The 22,439-nt window shown below is 27.0% G+C and overlaps 2 protein-coding genes across 4 annotated transcripts in view; both read right to left on the bottom strand.

Annotated features, from left to right (window-relative positions):
* Positions 1–810: 810 nt before the first annotated feature.
* LOC105153138 (maltase A3) lies at positions 811–6,364 on the bottom strand. The gene is made up of 10 exons (XM_087415205.1): positions 4,756–6,364; positions 4,328–4,507; positions 3,956–4,113; positions 3,565–3,699; positions 3,035–3,240; positions 2,609–2,807; positions 1,952–2,406; positions 1,714–1,854; positions 1,395–1,489; positions 811–1,215 (listed from the first exon to the last, which is right to left on the bottom strand). Exons 1-10 carry the CDS (start codon positions 4,925–4,927, stop codon positions 1,016–1,018), a joined length of 1,941 nt encoding a protein of 646 aa, XP_087271331.1. The 5' UTR covers positions 4,928–6,364; the 3' UTR covers positions 811–1,015.
* Positions 6,365–6,494: 130 nt separating this feature from the next.
* Calx (sodium/calcium exchanger 3) overlaps positions 6,495–22,439 on the bottom strand; it is an 80,909-nt gene continuing 64,964 nt past the window's right edge. For all 3 annotated transcript variants that reach the window (XM_087415200.1, XM_011067806.2, XM_011067807.2), the window contains exon 9: positions 6,495–21,190. The gene's annotated coding sequence lies outside the window, so the exon portion shown is untranslated. The remainder of the gene's footprint in view (positions 21,191–22,439) is intronic.

The following is a 22,439-nucleotide window of genomic DNA, read 5'->3' as shown; positions in this document are numbered from 1 at the left end:
TCCACTACACCAACTAAAATTATAACATAACATTACATGTTATAATTTTAAACTCAATAATGTAACTATTATGTCATCATATGTGTTATATTTACATTGTTGAATGTAAAATTATAATTTATATTAATGTTATATTAATGTTTTATTTAGTTGGTAGTCACTGATTGTGAGTTATTGATACAGAGATAAACAGAGATACAGAGATTTTATCCTTTGCTTCTATTCCGCATTCTAGAACGTGCTACTTTTATCAGCGCGTTTTTATTTTTAAAATTCTGTAGTAACGTGAATTACATGCTAAATGCACGCTGACATTGTCATAAATATGTTCTGAATACGGACTTTTGTTTCTGGTAAGAACATATAAGAATATATAAGACAACAGCCATTTGATCAATCTATTACATCAAGTACATTCGCTCCTCATTTGATCAACACCGCGATTGGTCATACATAGATCAATGTAGGTTGCTGCAATGGTCACATTCTGTGAACTCGATGCGAATCGAGGATTCTCCTTTTTTTCTGTACATTATTCCGCGTGTCCGTTTACGGATTTCTATGACTAACATGGATTTTCTGCTTCATAGATAGTTTTTTTAAACGTTCAAAGTAAACGAGAATAAGATTATTTAAAAAATAAATAATAAACGCACCTGATAAATATATAGTTTCAATAATTCGCACTTTTTCAAAAACTATTACAATTATAATAAATACATCGTAATAAATACGATGGCTGGAAGAAGTACATAAAGAGATTAAACCGAGATATCAATTAAAGTTCATAAAAATTTGTAAAAAATCACATTCTTTGTCAAGAATTTAATTATTATTAATTAATTATTAGTTGATACTTACATTATATTAAATTAAATAGTCAATATATTATACATATATCTATGAATAAAAGATATAAAACATTCTATACACATAAAACATTCTATTATTAAAAATGTATCCAGACTGATTAAGCTTATATCTAACATTCTATTGTATCGGCTCTTAGATATTTTTAAAATTTGTACGATATTACAATACTGCTTATTATTAACAAGAATGCAGGAGCGCAACTTAAAATTGCATTGTCTGATTCTGTTGTGGAATTTTCTTCTTCTTTTTTCGTCGTACTTTCGGTTGTAGATTTTTCAGTAGTGGTTACCTTAGTTGTTGAAGTTGTTGCATTTTCAGTGGAAACAGTACCTTCTTCTGTTGCTAAAATGATATTTTTAATAAGTAATAATGCTGATAATAAGTATAAGAATAAGTAATTATACTGATAGAATTATTAATTATTAATATAAATAAGTATTTATTCTAATATGTAAATAAATTTATATATATATTTTATTTATTTATGTTAAAATATTAAAAACAAATACTTATGGTAATACCTGGTTTGGTTGTGGTTTGTTCTTGTCCTTCTCCGCTTTTTAATACAACCGCAGCATTTGCTGTTAATATAAAATTAGCCCACGGAACAGTACCTCTGAAATACGATTAAACAAGGTGATTTATAACTCTATCATATACTGAATTTTTTCTTTGATTATGTTTATGCTTTGAAGTAATAAAATTCATTAACTTATTGATAATCTTTAAAGACTTAATTGTTACTTTCTTTTTAATAAAGTACATCATTATAAGATTGATAAGAAATTTTGTATAAGCTGTTTTATACATTATTTTGCATTAATATTCTGCACAACTTACGTGACGCGAATTGCATTGCTAGAAGCCACAATAATATTTAAAGTATTTTCCAAATTAGCATGAATTGAAGTCAAATTAATTTTCTCTTGTCGTAGACCCAAATTAATTACGATAAAATACACTGGATAATTTTTAAAAGACCTATAATTTTTCATTTAAAAAATAATTAATTTAAAAAATTCTGTTTCGGCTGATAAGGTATTATCTATTACTATGTATAAATATTGTATATATCAACCTCTTTAACACCAACACGCGATCATTATTTAAACTTGCAAATTCATAATCTCCATCTGTAAAAACTGAATGTTTCCTTAAAATAGCCAGCTTCTTGTACGTTTTCAAATTGCTTCTTTTTCTATTTTGTTGAATTTCTACATTTCTATTAACATAATTAGGATGAATAGGAAGATATGTGGTTTCATTTACAGAGAAACCAGCTGAACTTTTGGAACTCCATTGCATGGGAGTTCTAGCTGGATCTCTTGAAAAATATTTGTATTCATTTATGCCTCTTGCACAACCCATTGGATCAATGGTACTATTCCAAAGTATTTTTGTGTCTAACATAGCTATTTCTTCACCATAATATGTGTATGCTTGTCCAGGCAATAGAAGACTAAGCATGTGAAGGCCGTCGATTCGGTTGAGCCCAATTCTTGAAGCTACTCTTGAATTGTCATGATTTGATAACTATATTTATAAAAGATAGTTAAGTTTGTATAAAAGTTAAATTTAAATAAAGAGAAAATATATTAATTTTTTAAATTAACATTTTTCTCTTTAAAGTAGACAAAAATGATATAATCATAAATTAATATAATATAAAAATATAAATATAAAATTTTTCTCCGTTTTTATAGAATTAATTTAATTTATTATTTAAAATTCTTACCACCCAATTAGTTTTGGTATATTTCGGAAGAAGTTTAAGCCATTTCTCTAAGACGTATTTAATATAAGTAGCATTACTACTGTCACGAATATGTGTAATAAATTTAAAATTGAACGGTGCAATTCCTTTATGCGTATTATTGCCATAATACGCCAATAAATTATCATCAGAAATATCGTATGATTCTGCGATTAACAATCTGATGATGTCATTAAATCGTTAATTAATTTTAATAATTTATGCACATATACATACATACATACATATATATATGTGTGTGTGTGTGTGTGTGTGTGTGTGTGTGTGTGTGTGTGTGTGTGTGTGTGTGTGTGTGTGTGTGTGTGTATGTATAATATTATAATGTAATATGTTAATAATATTATTATAAAAGAAAATAAAAGATTAAAAAATCTTTAGATATCATACTTTGATGTGGCGTTATTTCTCGATACCCAGTTATCAATATGTTCACGAAATACATAAAGAAGGGCAGTGCTTTCAGGAAGACCAAAAGTGTAAATATTCCTTCCTACAAAGGATTCATTTCTTAAGGCTTTGTCTTCGAAAAAATAAGGCACTGCATTAATTCGAAAACCATCGACATTTCTTTCTAACCAAAAGTCAAATATATCCTGTTTAAAGAAATGAATTATTTATAAATTATTTTAAAAAGAATAAGAATTCAAGATAAAAATTCTAAAATATACGGGTTAATTGTAATTAATTAAATTTATAATATAATTTTTGTTTAAATTAATAATATATTCCGATTAAATAATTAAATTGCTTTTAAATTTGTTTTAAATATTTTAAAGTCATTTAAAAAGTTACAAATTATTATTATGCAAAAAATTTGAATTATATTTTATCTTTTTAAATTTACATTTTACTGTTTAATTTGAATTTTTTAAAACATAAATAAATATTTTAATTTTAAGATAATCTCTACGAATTACCATTAATTCCTTAATCACTTTCTCGTTTCTCAAATTAAGATCTGGCTGAGAACTATGAAATTTATGATAGTACCATTGTTGTCTTCCATCGTGCCATGACCATGCAGAACCATTTATGACGTTATACGTGCTTCTCTGTATCAAAGATATAAAAAGATATATTTATTTTATCTAATTTTTTAAAATTATTATTTATATAAATTATATTTAAATTAAATTTAAAAAATTTATTAACTATATCAAGAAATAATCTCTCTTTTTTTTTCTCAAATCGTGTATGTAATTGTATTTTTAAAAAATTTTCAATTATTGATCTTTATAAACACAATCTAATTAAAAAAAACACTAAACATTACATTTGGAAAAATATAAAAAACTGAGAAAAATGTACCCAATTATTTGGTGGAATATTTTTGCCGTTTTTATTGATGCTACCGTTGGTCCAGATATAATAATCAGTATACGGCTGAACATTTTTTGCTGACAACTGAAACCATTTGTGCTGATCGCTGGAATGATTAGGAATAATATCCAGAATGACTTTCAATTCTAAAAAGATTAATAATAAAATTATTACAAGTAAATAGTGATTAAAAATTAATTATTGTATATAAAACATTGAATATGTAACACGTATGTATAATAATCAATATTTATGTAAATTACGAAAAATTTTCTGAATGTCTTTTTTGTTGTGAAAAATTGTAGTAAGTATTGTATAAATTTCGAACTATATATTAAATTATTATTTACTATTTTATACCTCGATTGTGTGCCTCTCGCATCAAATTATCGAAGTCATCTAAATTCCCGAAAAGAGGATCAATGTCCGTATGATTGGAGACATCATATCCTGAATCGATTAATGGTGAAACATAAATAGGATTCAAACAAATTGTTTCAATTCCAAGATCCGTGATATAATCGAGTCGGCTAATAATACCTATAAATAAATTACATTAATAATATAACTTCACAAACATAATATAATACATAATTAAAAATAATTTAATATATTTATATATTAATATACATATATTATATATATGTATATAATATAGTAATATATGCATGAAATATGTTAATAGAAAGATATCTTTAATATTTTTCTCAAACTTGTTTGTATAAATGAAAAGTTTTAATATTATTTTAATTTTTTATTAGTAACAACAATAAATTTATGTGACCTACCCTTTAGATCACCCTCACCATCGCCATCACTGTCCTGAAATCCTCTGGGCCAAATTTGATAAATTAATGTGGTTTCCCACCATTCTTTATCTGCAAGCTTCTCATTATCCATTCCATTTGTCCAAAGCACGAAGATACTCATTAATGTAATGTAATGTGTAAACGCTAACATCTCGTATTAAGTTGGATATGTTTCAATATGTCTAAAATTTCTTATGCCTAAAGCAAAGTGATCATTGTATTATAAAAATTTTAAAATTAATCAAAATTAATAAATGAAATAGGCTCAAGTGATTAAATCTAAAACAATAAGTAAATGCCGATATGAGCCAACACAGAATGTTCAAGTAATTTAAATGCAATTTATTAAGAAAGTCAATACATGTATACGTTTCGACGCTCGGTTCGAGTCCACATCAGTACACTTAAAGCCGATTGTTCCACCTTTTGATAAATTTTACTTGTTGGGTAAGTAGCAAGATTACCCAATCATATATGCAGATGGCCAGATTTACCTAATAAGTAAAATTTACCAAAAGATAGAACAACCGGCCCTAAGAGATCTTTGATTATCAGCGCCGTTTAGATCCGGCGTTAAACTGTAGGTCCCCATATATTAGTGGATATATGTACATTTGCCACGCGAGTGTAATGTCCCTTCAAATTCGACGTGCTCACTAGAGCCAAAATAAATAGAATATTGACATAAATTTAATACTCTAATTGCTTCGTCTAAATTTTTTTTTAATACATGAATTAATGGTCAAACTATTAAACTGTCCACTTGTCGAATTTTTGTCATCAAATTTTTCGATTTGCTATACAAGAATTACAATCAAATCTTTATAATTATGTCGAAGAATTATAATTTTATGGAAAAATAATATCACTTACATGAAGTCAAAGAGTTGTGCGAACCATGCGTAACTCTATTATTATTAAATTATCTGATTTATTGTTAAAAATAAATTGTGAGAAATTTAATCAATATTCTTAAAACTTTTTTTTAAATATATTAATGTTATATATCTCAATATATCGCAATATCCATTAAAGAAACTTACATCTGAGATAATAAATCTTGTGATTCCACTTAATTGCACTTGATGATCACAATCAATTTAAATATTTTTCAATATTATAATGTCGTTCTTAACATAGTCCTCTTGTAAATGATGAAAAAAAGACGCGTTAAAATTTTACATGACGGAGATAACTATGTTATCAATATCGCTATCCTGATTGAAACTGATTGTTATAATGTAAGGTAGGGATACTTAATCATGATCAAAAAAAGATAATAGTAATGCAAAGTTTCAAAGAAATTAGCACATATTAATCATATAGTACAATATAACAAAAAATAATAGAATTATTAAATATTAATTACAAATTGACAAAGTAATCTGTCAATTACAACACATAGTTCTCTTCTATATTATAATATATAATATATTTATATATGATAGCGAATAGGTCAAAGCTCTTACGTTATTATCGAATCGCGCATTCCAACAAAATGTGACATAAAAAACTCTTTATGATAATAATCTGATTTACCGATAAAATGATATCATATAATTAATATGATCATTCTTGATCACAATCACTTTTTTTATTTATCGCGGTTATTTCAAAAGCATGATCAAATCAAAAGCATGATCAAATCAAAATACTGACGTAATTGAACAATTTTTTTTAACAGATGACTGGTCAAGAGGAAAAAGAAAGAATAAGAATTATAATTCTCATAACGTTCTATTTCGTAATTATTAGGCAATAACATAACAATACATATATACACGTGTATGTATGTCTACTGGCGAGCAGTATGTATGTTCGCACTTACACGGTATAAAACTCACAACGTGCGTGTCCTGCGCTTGCTGCCCGATGCAGCCGTTAATTAATTGATCATCCTACACCACGTTATGCGTCAATATATGCTTCTAAATTTAGATTGCTTTCTTCCGGCGATGAGTCTCTCGATTCTTGTTAAATCAAGATAGAATACGCAATTTTGTCAGAAAAATTGTTTTGTAATTAGATCAGATTAGATTAGAGACGATCCGTATCAGTGACTCATTTATACTGATTATAAATTATGATATTCGTGGTGTAGCACGATAGCTTCGTTTATTTCCCATTATAAAACAGTTCACTATATTAAACTTTAAAAGCAGTTTTACAGTGAAGCGATGTACACACCGCACGTTTTCACCGTTCGTGAAACCACCTTTTAATCTCTTAATTCTAATCTGTAGAACTGTTTTCTAAGGAACACACCGACTATCTCGTACATAATTTATTCTTATCCTTTGATAGATAAAGATCGTCGATGAGATGGACTTCGCAATTGTATACGAAAAGTTTAAAGCATAGTTGGACCAAGTCGATGAACTTTAAGATATTTAACTCTCTCCTGGCACTCTAATGACTACTAGTAAAATACTAGTATCAACAGAATATTCAAGACCAGCATATTGCATCAAGTATATATTGTGTATGTATAGTAATACAATCCCGTGAGAGAAGAGAGAGAGAGAGAGAGAGAGAGAGAGAGAGAGGAAAGGAAGAGGAGAGAGAAAAAGGAAAGAAAAAGAGGAAAGATGAAATGAGTAATATAAACATAGAATAAAATGCTGTTTGACGATTTATCTCGTGAAGAGAATAAATGTTCCATGAATATACGTTGTTAATTTTAATAAATATTAATAGAAAATACTAGTTGAATCTTAATAAAAAATAAAAAAAAATATAAATATCAGTATCAAATACTAGCATTATAGTATAAAAATTAATAAAGTATTAATAATATTTATTTGTTTATTAATGATAATTTAAATACTAGTACCTTACTAGTAAAGTGATAATAATATTTATAACCGAAATGAAGTAATTCTCAGTAAGTAATTATCAGTAAGTACTAATATTAATTATATTATTAATATCAATACTATTACAGACTGCACACTACTAGTTTTAATGCGACTAGTATTAATATCATTATTTGTACCGGAGAGTACTAATAAAGCATTAGTATCAGTGAAATACTAATACTTCAACGACAACGTAATATTTAAAAACAAGTTTTATGAAATTGGTCCATTCCGGCTCTAAATCTTTCATATTTTTACTTCTGCCACTTTTATCCCTCCTTCGCAAGGGAGCAATAATCATAAATACCTTTGTTTGCTAACAATATCGTTTACGTCGTTAGAGACATGTAAAGACAGTAAAGATAGGATGATAGATTGAACAATAGCATAGAGTATGAGGTATCCTTCATACGATAGTATGGAATATAGATTAGTTATAGAATACGTACATGCATTATACATGTCATGTGTAATGTGTGTCATGTGATGTGTGCGTGTGCTTGTTTGTAAGAGAAGAGAAAAGTGAAATCGGAGAAAGAAGAAGTAAGGAAGAATATGTAGAAAATCTACATTTAACGGTAAAATGCAGAAATTGTCATGGATAAATTTGATATTTGAAAAACAGTGCGGCCAGCCCCAAAATGACAATATACAAAAGTAAAAGATAAAATTACAAAATTTCACAATTCTTGTAAATTATACTTATAAAAACATTTTCTTTAATTTCATTAGTATGTCTTTTTTTTAATAAATAATTATTTTAGGCAATTCTACTCTTTTTTTTATTTTATATGAAATATTGAAGAAAAGGATACACTTATCATGAATTGCCTGCTAAAAATGTTTTCAAATTGTTGTTTAATTAAATGTATTTTTTAAATATCGCAATTTATAACGTTTAATTAAAAAAATATTATTGGAAAATCTTTATTAAAATTTAATTTTTTAACTTTTAATGTATTAAAAGGAAATATTGAAAAATACAGAAATTTCGTTGGTATTTAATTTAAAAATATGCAAGCAAAATTTTACATTCGATCTTAAATAAAATTGACATTTAACAATTCATGTGTAATCACAATCACGCATCAGTTAATCCTTGGTCCGAAAATTTTTCCGGCGATTGTTGGTCTTTTTCACGTAGACAAATGACTAATTAATTGGACCAAAGTGAAAACTAGTTTATGTATTGAAAAACTGTAATAGTGTATAATATAATAAGAAAATTGATAGTTTCAATCAGTCATGTGAAATACTTCACTTAAATCATCGATGTTTTGTTTGCATTTTTACTTTTCATTTTTTATTTAAACTTTTTGCATTTTGTTTGACTTAGGCCCGTTTCTAACGCAGATTAATTTTAATCTCAGTTCAATTTACTTTTCGTCTTTTTTTAATCTTTAAAACTAAAACTAAAAAGAGATAAAGAGATAAGTTGAATCGAAATTAAAGTTAATTTGCATTGCTAGAAACGGGCCATATACTTACATAACAATATAAACTAATTAATAAAATAAACTAAAAAATATTATTAGTTAATTACTCAAGATTACTTAGTTTGTTTAATTTATTATTATTTAATTTACGTAATACACACATTTATATTTTTATTTCTTTTCTTTATATTTTCACGCATACCGATATATTCAATCGATTTTAATTATTCTGTTGAAATATCCTGACGTTCAAAATGATAACTAATCGTAAAATTATCGCTCAAAAGAATATTGAGAAATTATTTTAATATTTCTTAGAACATATATTGATATTTTTTTACAAATAAATGTTAAAAGAAACGATATTTATAAATTTTAATACTTAAAGATTGTATGTAAACATAATACTTTTCGTTATTAAAATTGTTTAATTGATTTTATATTTATTATTATATAATTATAATTATCTATTTTTCTCTTTCGATTCTTCTTTTTCATCATATTGTCTTTCCTTTGTTTCTCTTCAATAATATTTAGTATAATTTGTAATTTAGTGATTCTTTTTTATATAATAACGTCTTCTAAAATCATATTTATATAATATATGTATAATAGCAAAAAGTGCAAACAATTTATTCACTTAAACTTCTATTTCAGACTTTTGTTTTTGTTGTGTTTTTTGTTGTGTTCTCTACTGGTCCTTATTATGCGTATCGTATTCAATTTGGATTCCACGAACGCTGATTATATTGATGTATGTAGATTTTATTAATTAATATAAATAAATATTGGAAAGGAAATTATTATTGGTTTAATTATATCAGTTATTCATAGAAAATTATTTTATCATCCGTTAAATCACCCTCAAAAATAATACGTGAATCATTTCGATTTAATCGCGCCAGAGATAAAAAATATTTTCACATGGATCGAAATCTAATAACAGTTAATATAAATAGTTCATAATTCCATATTTATTATGCAATCTGTCACACAAAAACAAACGATATTTCCACATGTAAATTATTTTCGAAATTTTTGTAAAATTTGAAATACATTAAAATACATTATTATTTAATCTAAAATCTATTTCAACTGTTAATTTCCATTTGGAAAGATTTCTCTATATTTTTAATTAAATTTTTAACATGTAATAACGTAACATCACCGCTATTATATGCTATGATTTATATCACATAATATAATAACATAACAATGTAATCTTTCAAATCGTACAAAAGATTTTGTCTTTAATTGTATTGACTTTCTATATATTCTTGTGTGACAGAATGTAAGTCGTAAAATTGGCCATTTAATATCCCATCACAAAGAATTAATTTTGTACGTGGAGCGAGTGTGAGTGTATATGTTATAATTTTGTGTGTGTAAAACTTATTTATATTTCTAAGTCAATTTTTGGCGGACATACATATCTTAATTTACATATAATTATTATATATAAGTTTGTAATATATGTATATAACTTTTATATAGCATATAATTTTTAAGTAAACAACACGTATCTATCTCTAACAAAACTAGTCTCTAAAGTATTAAAACTAAGAGTATAAAAAACATACAATATGAAACAACCAACAGCTTCTTAATCAAAGCGGCGAACAGTTGTCTATACTGGCCTATATCTACACGGTCATTTTATTCGTTGTTCTCAAAATGCTGGAATTCAACATCCTTGATAAACGGTCATAATCGGTGCTTATGAATATCGAATACGGGGCTGGCCATGCGTAAATGACAGTCTGTCTTCTATTTTGAATAAGGCATTGGAAATTGATATACAGCCAGGCCTCCGGTTACTTTCTCTATTAATTATTACTTTCCTCCTTATATGTTGCATTGTCAATATTTACATTCACGGATGAACACGCGAAACTACACATATACATAGGCATGATATACTTTTTACTCGTCTTTTTGCTCTACATGGCCATGTAATTAAGTAAATGTAAATAGCGAGAGACCATTTTATTCTTCTCTTTCTAGTCTCTTTAGTCAAAGAGGAAGTAGCAATTAATAGAAGATTTGGAAGTAATTAATACGAACGCCCGTCTGTAATTCCATAAAATTCGGATTTACATGGGAAAATGACTCAAACCATATAATTCATTTACTTTATATGTATATGTATGTATAAATCCAAAATAACTTTTAAAAGAAGTTTACTTTATTTTTCATACTAATTTAAGTAATTCGCACCGTCTTCGCAAATGTCATTTATTAAAAAAATTTTTTTAGGTGATTATAATATCATTTTTATTTGTAATTAAATTTAAATAACAGAAATATCTTTATATATGTATATCAAAATTGCATGTCTTCTACTATGTATATATTTAATAATAATGCATTTGGTTCCAATGTTATTTATTAAAATTACCGGGATAATATTTGCACTATTTCCTTGTTGCAAAAAGTTACAAATGGTTCTTAAGTTGAGACAATTATGAAAATTATCGAAATTGAACTAGAAAATATAACGAAGAAAATAAATAAATTTTGCTATACAAGCAAACCTAATTTATAATTTCATGTTTAATATTTAATAATTCACAATTGAAAAAAATTGTTGTTTTATAAATCCTCTCTAAGTAAGACATACAATATTTGTAAAATATTTATATGTCCAGATTTTTTTTGCGATTTCTCAAATACGTTGTTGTTTATCTCAAGAGATCTATTAGATCTATTTCAATCACTATTTCGATAAATGACAGCGGAAATTCCTCGGATATTCTCAATATGAAATACAAAACGTTTGCGAATTCTTTTTGTGAGACAGTGATTTTAAGCGTGTTGCACGTATACGCTTTAGATATATATATATATATATATATATATACATATATTATCAGTCAGTTCAGATCAGATCAGAAATTTATAGAAGAGAAAAGAATATATTAGAATGCGGATAAATGTTTAACATAGACTCAATTGCGCGTGTTAATATTTAAATCAATGATACTTCAAATGTTAAATATGTGTGACATTACTCAATAAACGTTTAATATAATTATATTAAGATTAAAATTATTTTAGCATTTGAAATCGAAAGAAGTTGTTTTAGCTATTGTATAATACTTTTTTATATTATAAATTTTGGGATAAAAGATTGTAAATGTATTAACGAATGTTATTTTTAATGAAATTAATAAAAACGGACTTTTACAAGGTGCAAAAATTAAAATAAAATATTTTAAAATAATTAATTTAAAAGTTAAATATTAATATATAGTTAATGTAAGATTTTAATTATAAATTTTTTTAAATTATATTTTTCAACTGTAATAATATTATGTTATAGATACTTTATTTCAGAGACACCTCTTCTAAATAATTTTATATGAAAAAAATAATTTGTATATTAAGCAATGCGATGCAAAATATCGTTAAGTATAGACATAATCAAGAAAGTATAGACATAATCAGATGGAAACTATTGTAAAATATATTCTTACATTTTGAATGAAGATGTATCTTTGGCAATATATTTGCCATATAAAAATAGAGAAATTAAGTCATTGAGAAATATATTTATTTTATTATTTTTTGTTAGAAATAAAAAATTTTGTAAATCTAGTTATGTTTCATTATTTAAAATTAAGTTCGTATCGTTATAACTTAAATTGTTCGAACTTTTTAACCTGAAGATAAATATATCCAAATTTCTATTTAAATAAAATAATAAAATAAAATTTAACATTGCCAAAAAGAAACATATAAAACCTAATTGTTGCTATTTCCGATAAATATTATTTTTACTCGAATTTTCCTTCGTTGAAATCAAAATTGTCGAACAGTTGAATAAATCGATGCAATTATCAATTCCGGCCTCTATAAAAAATGTTTAGATTTGTTTACATGTTTCTACTTCAGACTTTTCAAACACTTTGATCACATCGAATTTGTATGAATCCGTGTCTAAGCATTAAACTAAACTATACAATTGAAGGAACTGTCTTTTATAATAATTCTTCAACTTTAACAATTATGCAATAAAGTCATTAATTTTCATTTATATTTCATTTTATTATACAATTTATTATATGGTTAGAGACAACTGGGAAAAGTAAGAATTCAGAACAGCAAAGTTCATGTTTCAGAAAGTCAGCGCTTTAAGTTGTAACGTTTTATAGTTAACAGTTCATTCAGATTTATTGCATTCTCGGCGCATTCTGAACCCTTTGATCGGAATAAATATTTGAAAATAGGGGGATGAAGAAGAGCAGCGGGAAGACGGGAGTCGAAATAGATAGGGAGAAGAGAGAAGATATTGGATAAATAGAGAGAGATAAATGGTTAAGAAGAGAGTATGCAGAAAGCTGGAGGAATAGACGGAAATAGAGAGATCGCATATCAAGGTGAATCTTCGTCGACGACGCTCCAATGAACGCTGAGGTACGTGTAGCACTTTTGATTACACTCGATTATTTTTACATTCATCTACTTCCCGGCTTGGCAGCAGCGAGTGCGATAAAATCAAGTTCAAGCGTCAAATAAAAAGTTCACCATAAAAATAAGAGCACGACGATTCTCACACACTCTCGTCTTTTGATCTGTATCGCGTAAAATCATAATCACAGCCATAATTCGCTCAGCATAATTAAGAAAATAAGACAGCGTTGGCAGATCCATCGGAGAACATGGCTCTCCTTTGGAGTCTGTTTTTTAGAAATATTTATAGCAACATGTTTCATAATATTTTTAATATTCCTGAAGTAGTAGTACTAATCACAATTTTGATATTTCGGTAATATTTTTTATTTTAAGAAACTCTAGATATAAAGAATGCATAGATTGCATTATATTATTTCTTTTGTGTTAATATAATTTTAAATAAAACATTTTATGCATTTAAATAATACTTTTTCGAAAGAATAATTAAATAATAATACTCTATCTTTCCATATTTAATCTCAAAATAATTTCTTTTGTGATGCACCAACCCCCCTTAATCTGGATCCGCCAATGTAAGATGGGGTGATTTATCTCTATCTAGAAATCAATTGGAAATATCAGAATTCTTTCAACCTACCCTTAAAGAGATTTAAAGAGACGGACGGTTTTTTACTGACGCATATATTACGCATTCCGAATACTCTCTTAGGTCATCAGAATCGTATATTTGCATCAACGAGCTTACTCATAGATTAATATGACTGCCGGTAATCGGAACTTTCTCGTTGAACAGCGTTCGATTGATCGAGCAGTCGTGCGACGAAGGTTCGTAGACACGCTCGGAATCTCGTTTATTATTTTATCACTTGAACGCTTTGCTAATGAGTGCCTCTGTGTATACGTCCTACTGTACGTATAAATATTTATAATACAACTATCGCAAATTGTCGGATTAATAAAATATTTATGTGCCTGTGTGTGTTACCCTCATTTTCTTTTATAAGCGTTTGTTTTTTTTTAAGTGGCTTATGTTAGATTTTTTTTAAGATTAATTCCGAGTTTGGTAAATCTAGAAACAAAACAAGTCAGTTTTTATACAAGTCATAAAGTAAAAAATCAGTTAAGTGTACTTAAATAATTTTATAATTAACTGCGTTGAACTTATTGTAAAATAAGAATTAAATTATCTTTTGTCATTTAATTTATTATGATCGTTTAACAATAAATTAAGCATATTATCTCTTTCTCTTGCTCATTTCTTTGTTTGCCTTTCTTTCTCTCTTTCAAAACCCTTTTTGAACTGTATTCTATATGTTATATATTTATAAGGTTTATTTCAGGTGTAATTTTTAGTAAATCTAAAAATCGGTTATAGTTTAATTTAATTTTGTTCTGAATGTTTTATTCACATTACATAGAACATTTTAAATAATATCAAAAAGCTTTTTTTTAAATTGATTAATAAATAAATAATTCAACATAAAATCAATATTATCAGTTTAAGGCAATAGTAAAAAATAATAAAAGTAAGGAAGTTCGTAATGAAAACGTAAAAGGACAATCCATCAACAATTTTAGAAGAATTAAAGTTGCCAAACATAATATTGATATAGTAAATAAAATTTTTTAAAAAGTTGAAGTCAATTTGTTTAATAATGGCGTCGTCAACTTAATTATTAAAAATTATTAAATATCTTTCCAAAGAAAGTGAGGGTTGATGAAACTTGGAAAAAACCTACATAAAATGATTATTTTTGTATTACAATTATCTACAAAATAAGAAAAATAATTGACAGGCTTAACAATTTATAAAATTGCGGAATTTAACGCCGCTATAGTATTGAACAATTAACAAAAATATCTTTAAAAATACTTCTATAGATGTCGCAACCTATATCGGTTTTTTGTCTCAATTTGAATTTCAATCCTGAATTATTCTATAATTGTAAGCTTAACATAAAAAAATTATTCCAAAATTATTCAGTTGCCTATAAATTTTTTATTAATTAAAAATAATTGAATTAATTTGCGACGACTACATTTAATTTGTCGATTTGAGTGTTTTTGTATGTGCAACGTTCGAGTATGTAACTTTTGTAATAAACATTATCTCATCCGCCTCAAAGACATTGATATGCCATATAATAATTTATTACATTTAAATATTTATTGGAGAATTTTTTGCATGATAACTATATAAAAATCATCATATAATAAAAAATTAATTAATTTAATTATTAATGTTAAATTAATTTAACATCTTTTTACTACACCTAATACAATTGCAGAAAATATTGGGCGAAAATATAATTAATATAAAATTGACTAAACAATTGTTCTAATGGAAGTTTCGCAATATCATAATATCTTTAATTTCTAATTAATTTGATGTAATATCAATAGATATCGATGGACACGCTAAACATATTAAAATATCAAATCAAACGAGAGCAATTTTCCGAAACATAATAGAAATCTCATATTTAAAAAAACGAAATATAAAAAATGATTTTATATCATTTTCCGAACAGATTAACATTAGACGTATTCCGCAGGCATGTTGGGTTATGATATCATAATCACACAAAAGATCATATTTATAATTTAAATACCATATAAATTCTGATATTATATAAATTCTTTATTTGCTTTATATTTTGAAATAAATGGCTTCTTTTCCTTTCTACGTTTAATAAAGTAAACCTTGAAAATAAAAAATTGTAAGCAAAGCTAACTTAGTAATAAAAATAAGTAATTTTCTTATATTGTATCTGTTAAATAATTCTCATAGTAATATGATTAATGTTATTTAAATCCTATACAACACATAAATAACATAAGCATAACAAATATAATAATATATTGCGCATTAAATATAATAAATAAAATTTACAGTTTAAATTTTGAAAAATAATATAATGTAACGTTCTTGTAACGTTTATATTGCATCCATAAATACATTTTTATGTCAATTTATGTGCAATATCTTCGTACCGCAAGAAAATTCAATATATAATCTTTTATGTGATGTCATAATCCAATATGATTGGAAAGAAAAAGAGAGAGAGAGAAAGAGAGAGAGAGAGAGAGAGAGAGAGAGAGAGAGAGAGAGAGAAAGAGAGAAGAAGAAGAAAGAGAAAAAAAGATAAAAGGAAGAGAAGAGAATAAAAGAAGAGAGAGAAAGAGAGGATAAGAGAATCCTTTCGCGAGCAAATGAGCAGAAATACGCTTACAATCACTGAATGTTCCGGAAGTAACAATTCGCTCTATTTTTTTCTCGATTACTAGCTTTTATTTTATAACGCAGAATTAGATTGTGAGAATTAGGATTGACACTAATCGCCATTAGTGCAGTCGATTCAATAGGTGCGCTCGTCCAATTGCTCATCTCCGCGCTTTTATAATACTATGAGCAGCAGTCATTAATACGTCCCTTTAAGTTAGATTGATACTCCTCGTAGGAACAAACTGGTGTAGTGAATTTGTACATACTGAATGCTGCGTAGCAGCCCGTAAGCTTTGTTCAGACGTAATGTCGCCTTTAAAGCGACATGTAACTTCCATTCTCGTGATCCTCGTCTCAAGATCACAGATAAATTCGTGGTGAATCGTCGGCGGGAGGGAAAGGGAATGGAAACAATTTCTTCCTCTAACACGTAAAAGCTGGTTATAAAATGCTAAAATACTAATAATATCCAAATCTTGTCAATCTCATGAGGTATTTTTCTATGCTTATGTTCGTAGAACATCGCTAAGAACGAACGCCTGTTCAGACGTACCTCGAAATCTCTAATCATATGAAATTCATCGTAACAACGATAAACATAAAATTTAACTCTGTAGTTGCAAGATTAGTGCTGACTCGTACTCCGAATTCAGTTTGTGATTTTGAAGCGATGTATTATTGGGAGTCATTCATTGAAAAAAATGTACTGAATTTTGTTATTTGTTTGAATAGTACTATTAAATATTTACTCTAAATGTAAACACATATCTACTCGATACAAAAACCATTTAGTTTAAGTATCATTTTGTTAATTGACTAAATATTTATTTACTATAAATAAATATTTAGTTAGTGCTATTAAAACAAATATTTATTAAAACTTAGTAAATTTTTTCAATATTCTATTTATAAATGGATGTCAGGGTAGTCTGCTTGATAATAATCCTCATAACTGTTGTATAATCGGTTGCCTCGCGTTGAGTGCGACCCTCGATCAAAGGCAGTGTGAGCCAATAGTTAATCTCAATCTTGATGAGGACTTTACATTTCTTCTTCAAAAATAACATACCGCGAAGAATCGTATTTCTCCGTCTAAAACGTGTATTACAAACTACAAATTGGAAATTGAAGATTGCGAATTGGAGCACACTGAAAAAAATTTACTAAATCTTAAATTTACTTCTTCAAAGAAATATGTATTAAGATTTAATAAATTTTTGTTCATTGTAGAATTCAACCAATCAAACGAAATGGATTAACATTAAATTTATCTGATTGATCAAATTATAATCTTCAATTTCAAATCTCTTTAATCTTCAATGCATATGTTATAAACTTATTATAACTTCAAAATATTTGAATTTTCGTTTAGAAAAAAATATCATGAACAAAATTAATTATTTGGACGAAAATTCAATGTTCTGAAATTAGAAAATGCATTGATAAAAAAAAAGATGACTTTTCGCACTGTAATTTTCAAAGGCAAATGTAATTTACATTCGAACGAAGGCCGCGATACAACTCGCGAAGGTAAGACTAATTTAATGTTTTTCGCACTTTCTATAACTATTCTTAATAGTAAATATGTTTCTCCTGGTATTCCATAACGCGATCTTGTTGACGAGACGGTTATCAAGTCTGCTAATGATTTGTGCTGCTCTGATTGACGACGATCTCAAAATCCCTCTCGAATAGCATTTATGCAAAATGAATCATGCAAACGAGAAAAACGTCTAAAATTTTATAAACGTTACACACTTAGTCTTTTTTATTAAGATGCCTTTCTTGTGTGTCAGTCTCTTAGACATTCGCGTATTTTCCAAGTTTCTGAGAGAGAGAAGAACAAAATCCATAACAAAAACTTTATTTCCTATTTTGCTTAAGAAATTAATAATAATTTAGATCATAGCCCCCTCTCTCCTTTAGAGTCCTTCTTTTTAAAAATATTCATAGTAAGTACAGATGTAAATCAGCCAATGCGAGCCAACACAAGTTAGGCGTGTGTAAAATCATATACTTTATTCTTGAGAAAAATATTCTTGACAAACGTTTCAACCCTTTCAATTGGGTCTTCCTCAGTAAAAATAAAAATAAAATCGATGACATATAAATTTAATATAAATGATGCGATGCGAAGCAAAAGTATCGTTAATATATATTCATAAAATAATAATGCTGTGTGTCGTATCTAACAAAATACTCAAATCTAACATTTCAGATTATGTATAATAATGTTAACGATGATGTGTGAGATAAGACATGTTAGCACAAAAACGTTCAAAGAGTATGTTCATAACAAGGGTTATATATTTTTTAAATATTTCTGAAATGCTTAATCGCAATTTTAATATTTTAAAAATATTTTTTTAAGAATAAATTAAGAAACTCCTAGTATATATATATATATATATATATATATATATATATATATATAAAAGTAATAATTTAATTTGTCTTTTTATATTTGACTTCAAACAAAAATTTGCATTCCCTTGACAAATTTTTGGATCCGCTATTGGGATTTAGTACATGATTATCCTAATTGCTACTTTGAGATTAAATAAACAGTGTGGCACCTTAATTATGCACACCTTAATTGAAACTGTCATTTATAGGAGCCAATGATCTGTGATGGAGGAAATTAAATAGAGTGTTTGATCAATAGTTATAATAATAAACGAATTATGACAACATAATTAGTATTATCGCTTATAAATATTCTACAAATTATGCATCTATTCAATTTTGAATGGCACATGTCGCAAGCTTTATTCTAATGCCGATTCTTACTAAAAAAAAATTCACGCCTTCTATATAAAATTACAGTTTAACGAAAAAATATAAATATAAGCATTTTACAATAAACGCTGAGAGACGTTTATCAATCGTCAATAGGATTGCCTAAGATTCTAGATTTTACTAGCAATGCCACGTCTTATCTGCGGCTTGAAACTTAAATTAGCTATTAGTTTCTGCTACATTGCGTTCGTATAAAAAAGAAACTTTTCGCTAAATACTTTTATTAAAAATGCAATTTCGCCACTTTGGAACGAATCCCTATTTACTCGCGCTGGCAAGTTGTTCGTCGGTTTATTCATTTCTTTCTGGCAACCCTCATCAGTAGCAACCAAAATCAGCATCAAAATACCCAAGGAACACATAAAAGTCAACAAAAAATCAAAATAACTTTATCTTAATTTTTAACATCAATAAACAGTTATATTTTTTAATCAAAAATCATCATTTTAACCTTCATAACGTCCAAATAAAGTCATTTTAACTTTCTCTTGACTTTATGTGTTTCTTGTGTAATAAACTCGACTAGTTTCACAAGCATGTGGCCTCCATACGCATTTCATAGCTATGCAATTATTGCAATGATAAAAATGCACTATGTTCTTCAATTCTATTACAAAAATTCGACGCAGTCATGCAATATCCGATCGATAGCAGTTTTTTCTCTTTTTTTCGAACTTTTGGATGCACGTTGTACGTTTAACTGTTTCGTTGAAATCGTAGTAAATCTAATATATAATAAAATATAGTACGCTCAGACGAGATTAAGATGAAACGTATATTTCTAGTGAACTCTAGCAATTTCGTCTAGTATATAATATCAGAAATAAATATTAAAAAATTTACAAAATGGCAATGAATAAAAGTCACTGACAGACATTTGGTATATTGCACAACCGTGTCCAACAGTTGTTGTTCAGTTTCTGCTCAGGTGCTTGCGCACTTTTCTCTCCTCCCTGCGAGATCCTCGCGACGATCGATCCGACATCAAATTTTCCTCGATAAAAGTAACGTATCGTTTAGTAACATGTACGCGTATATAAAATTACCGATGTCAATTTTTCCGACTGAGAAAAGAAAGAATTGCAATACAATTCGCTACTAAATTACCATATAGAAACTTGTGTATTTCTTCTGTAGAATTAAATAAATACAATATGTACACATATGCGTGTACCTGCGATCTGATCAGACATACGTATACTATCTATATTTTTTCACCCTTCTTCTCCATTTTCTTTTTTCTTTTTTTTTCTTTTTTTATAACAGCCAAATGTTTTTCTTTTGCGGGGAATATGACATGACTAGAACGCACTTACTTCTTTCTTCCTTTGAATTATTTTAAGGCAAGCTCACATTTTTTTCTCGCACGCGCACTTCTCTTCTTGTCGTTAGTTTTTTTCTTTTCCCTTCGTCGCTTGTCCTTTTCTCCATCGATTTGCTTTCTTCTTTTTACTGGACACTCTCTCTCTCTCTCTCTCTCTCTCTCTCTCTCTCTCGCGCAAGCACTCCCATGTTCTCAGATACCTATACATACATACATATACATACACAGATCCATTTAATACGTCACGCGACATGTTCGTTGTTAATCGTCTCAGAGGATGAACTTATGTGAGTTTCTGGCACAATTAAAGTTCGTTCTTCGCGAAATCGTATCGTCCCGAGACCGTTTCTGTGTCCTGTAATCAAAATCGAGAACCGTTTAAAAAATGTAACGGTTTACAAGGTTGAGAAAAATTTTTTTAATCATATTATGTTACATCAAAAAAAAGTGCAAAGAGAATTAATTCAGATTAAGATATAATTAAAATAATTAAGAATAATTATTAAATACATTGAAAGAAAAGTATTTGATAATTATGATTTTTTTTTTTTCAGTAGAAATAGAAGATATCCCAAGGAGAACAAGAAAATCAAAAATCATGTCAATTTGACGTCATATTGATGAATTTACTATGTCATTTTTTGGTCATGATAAAAATCTCAATCTCAGATCTAAGAATAAGATCAAGATTTTTATCATGACCAAAAAATGATATAAATTAAATATTGCATAAGCACAGAATGTTTTGTATCTTTATTAGAAAGTAACTAATTTTTTTCCATAAACGAAACGTTCCATTTAATCATTTAATTGCTTTTTCATTGCTCCTGTTTTCTATAAAATTTTGCTAATGCTTTGGCAGTATTCACATAGCTCAATCGTAAAAGACGATCGATTAGTCATAAAACAATGAAGAAACGTAATTGCTGATCTCTCTTCTCATAATGAAAATGTAATTAAATTAGATCTTATTTTCACGTTTATGATAACAACTGATATCATTATACCTTCCTAATTTTATATAAGCATATCCTAATATAACTTTATTAATAGGCATTGTGAATTAATAAAATATTGATATAAAAAATATATTATCGTTTATTTTATATACATGTTGAATTATTTTATACGTTGAATAAAATATTTGAGTCATGAAATAGCAATATAAGCATATTTTCAATTTTCAAAATATCTACGAAATGATTTTTTTGAATTGATTTGAATATGTTAATAGTAATATCATAAAAACTGCACATGAAAAGTTATCTATATATGTATCGATAATAATATTCCTCTTTTACATGAATTTATTACACAAATAATGTAACTAAATTAATTATTATTAATTATTATTAATAATAATTTATTAATTCATAATATTAATATTCTGCGGACTTATTATGAAACGTCTCTAGTTAAGATGAAATATAATAAATGATTGCCGTCATAAATAACTTTTCATGTCCAGTTTTTATGACATCACTTGATACATTCAAATCAATTCGTAGATATTTAAAATTCTGAAAAAATTCTAAAAAAGTTCTTAGAGTTCTATGAGAAAAAAATAAACAATTTTCGTCTCTTGCAGTTTTTCTGTAAAGTTG

This window comes from Acromyrmex echinatior, chromosome 17 (genome assembly GCF_024713525.1).
Source record: "Acromyrmex echinatior isolate Ae372 chromosome 17, ASM2471352v2, whole genome shotgun sequence".
Lineage (NCBI taxonomy): Eukaryota > Metazoa > Arthropoda > Insecta > Hymenoptera > Formicidae > Acromyrmex > Acromyrmex echinatior.
This window is presented reverse-complemented; position numbering and strand designations above follow the sequence as displayed.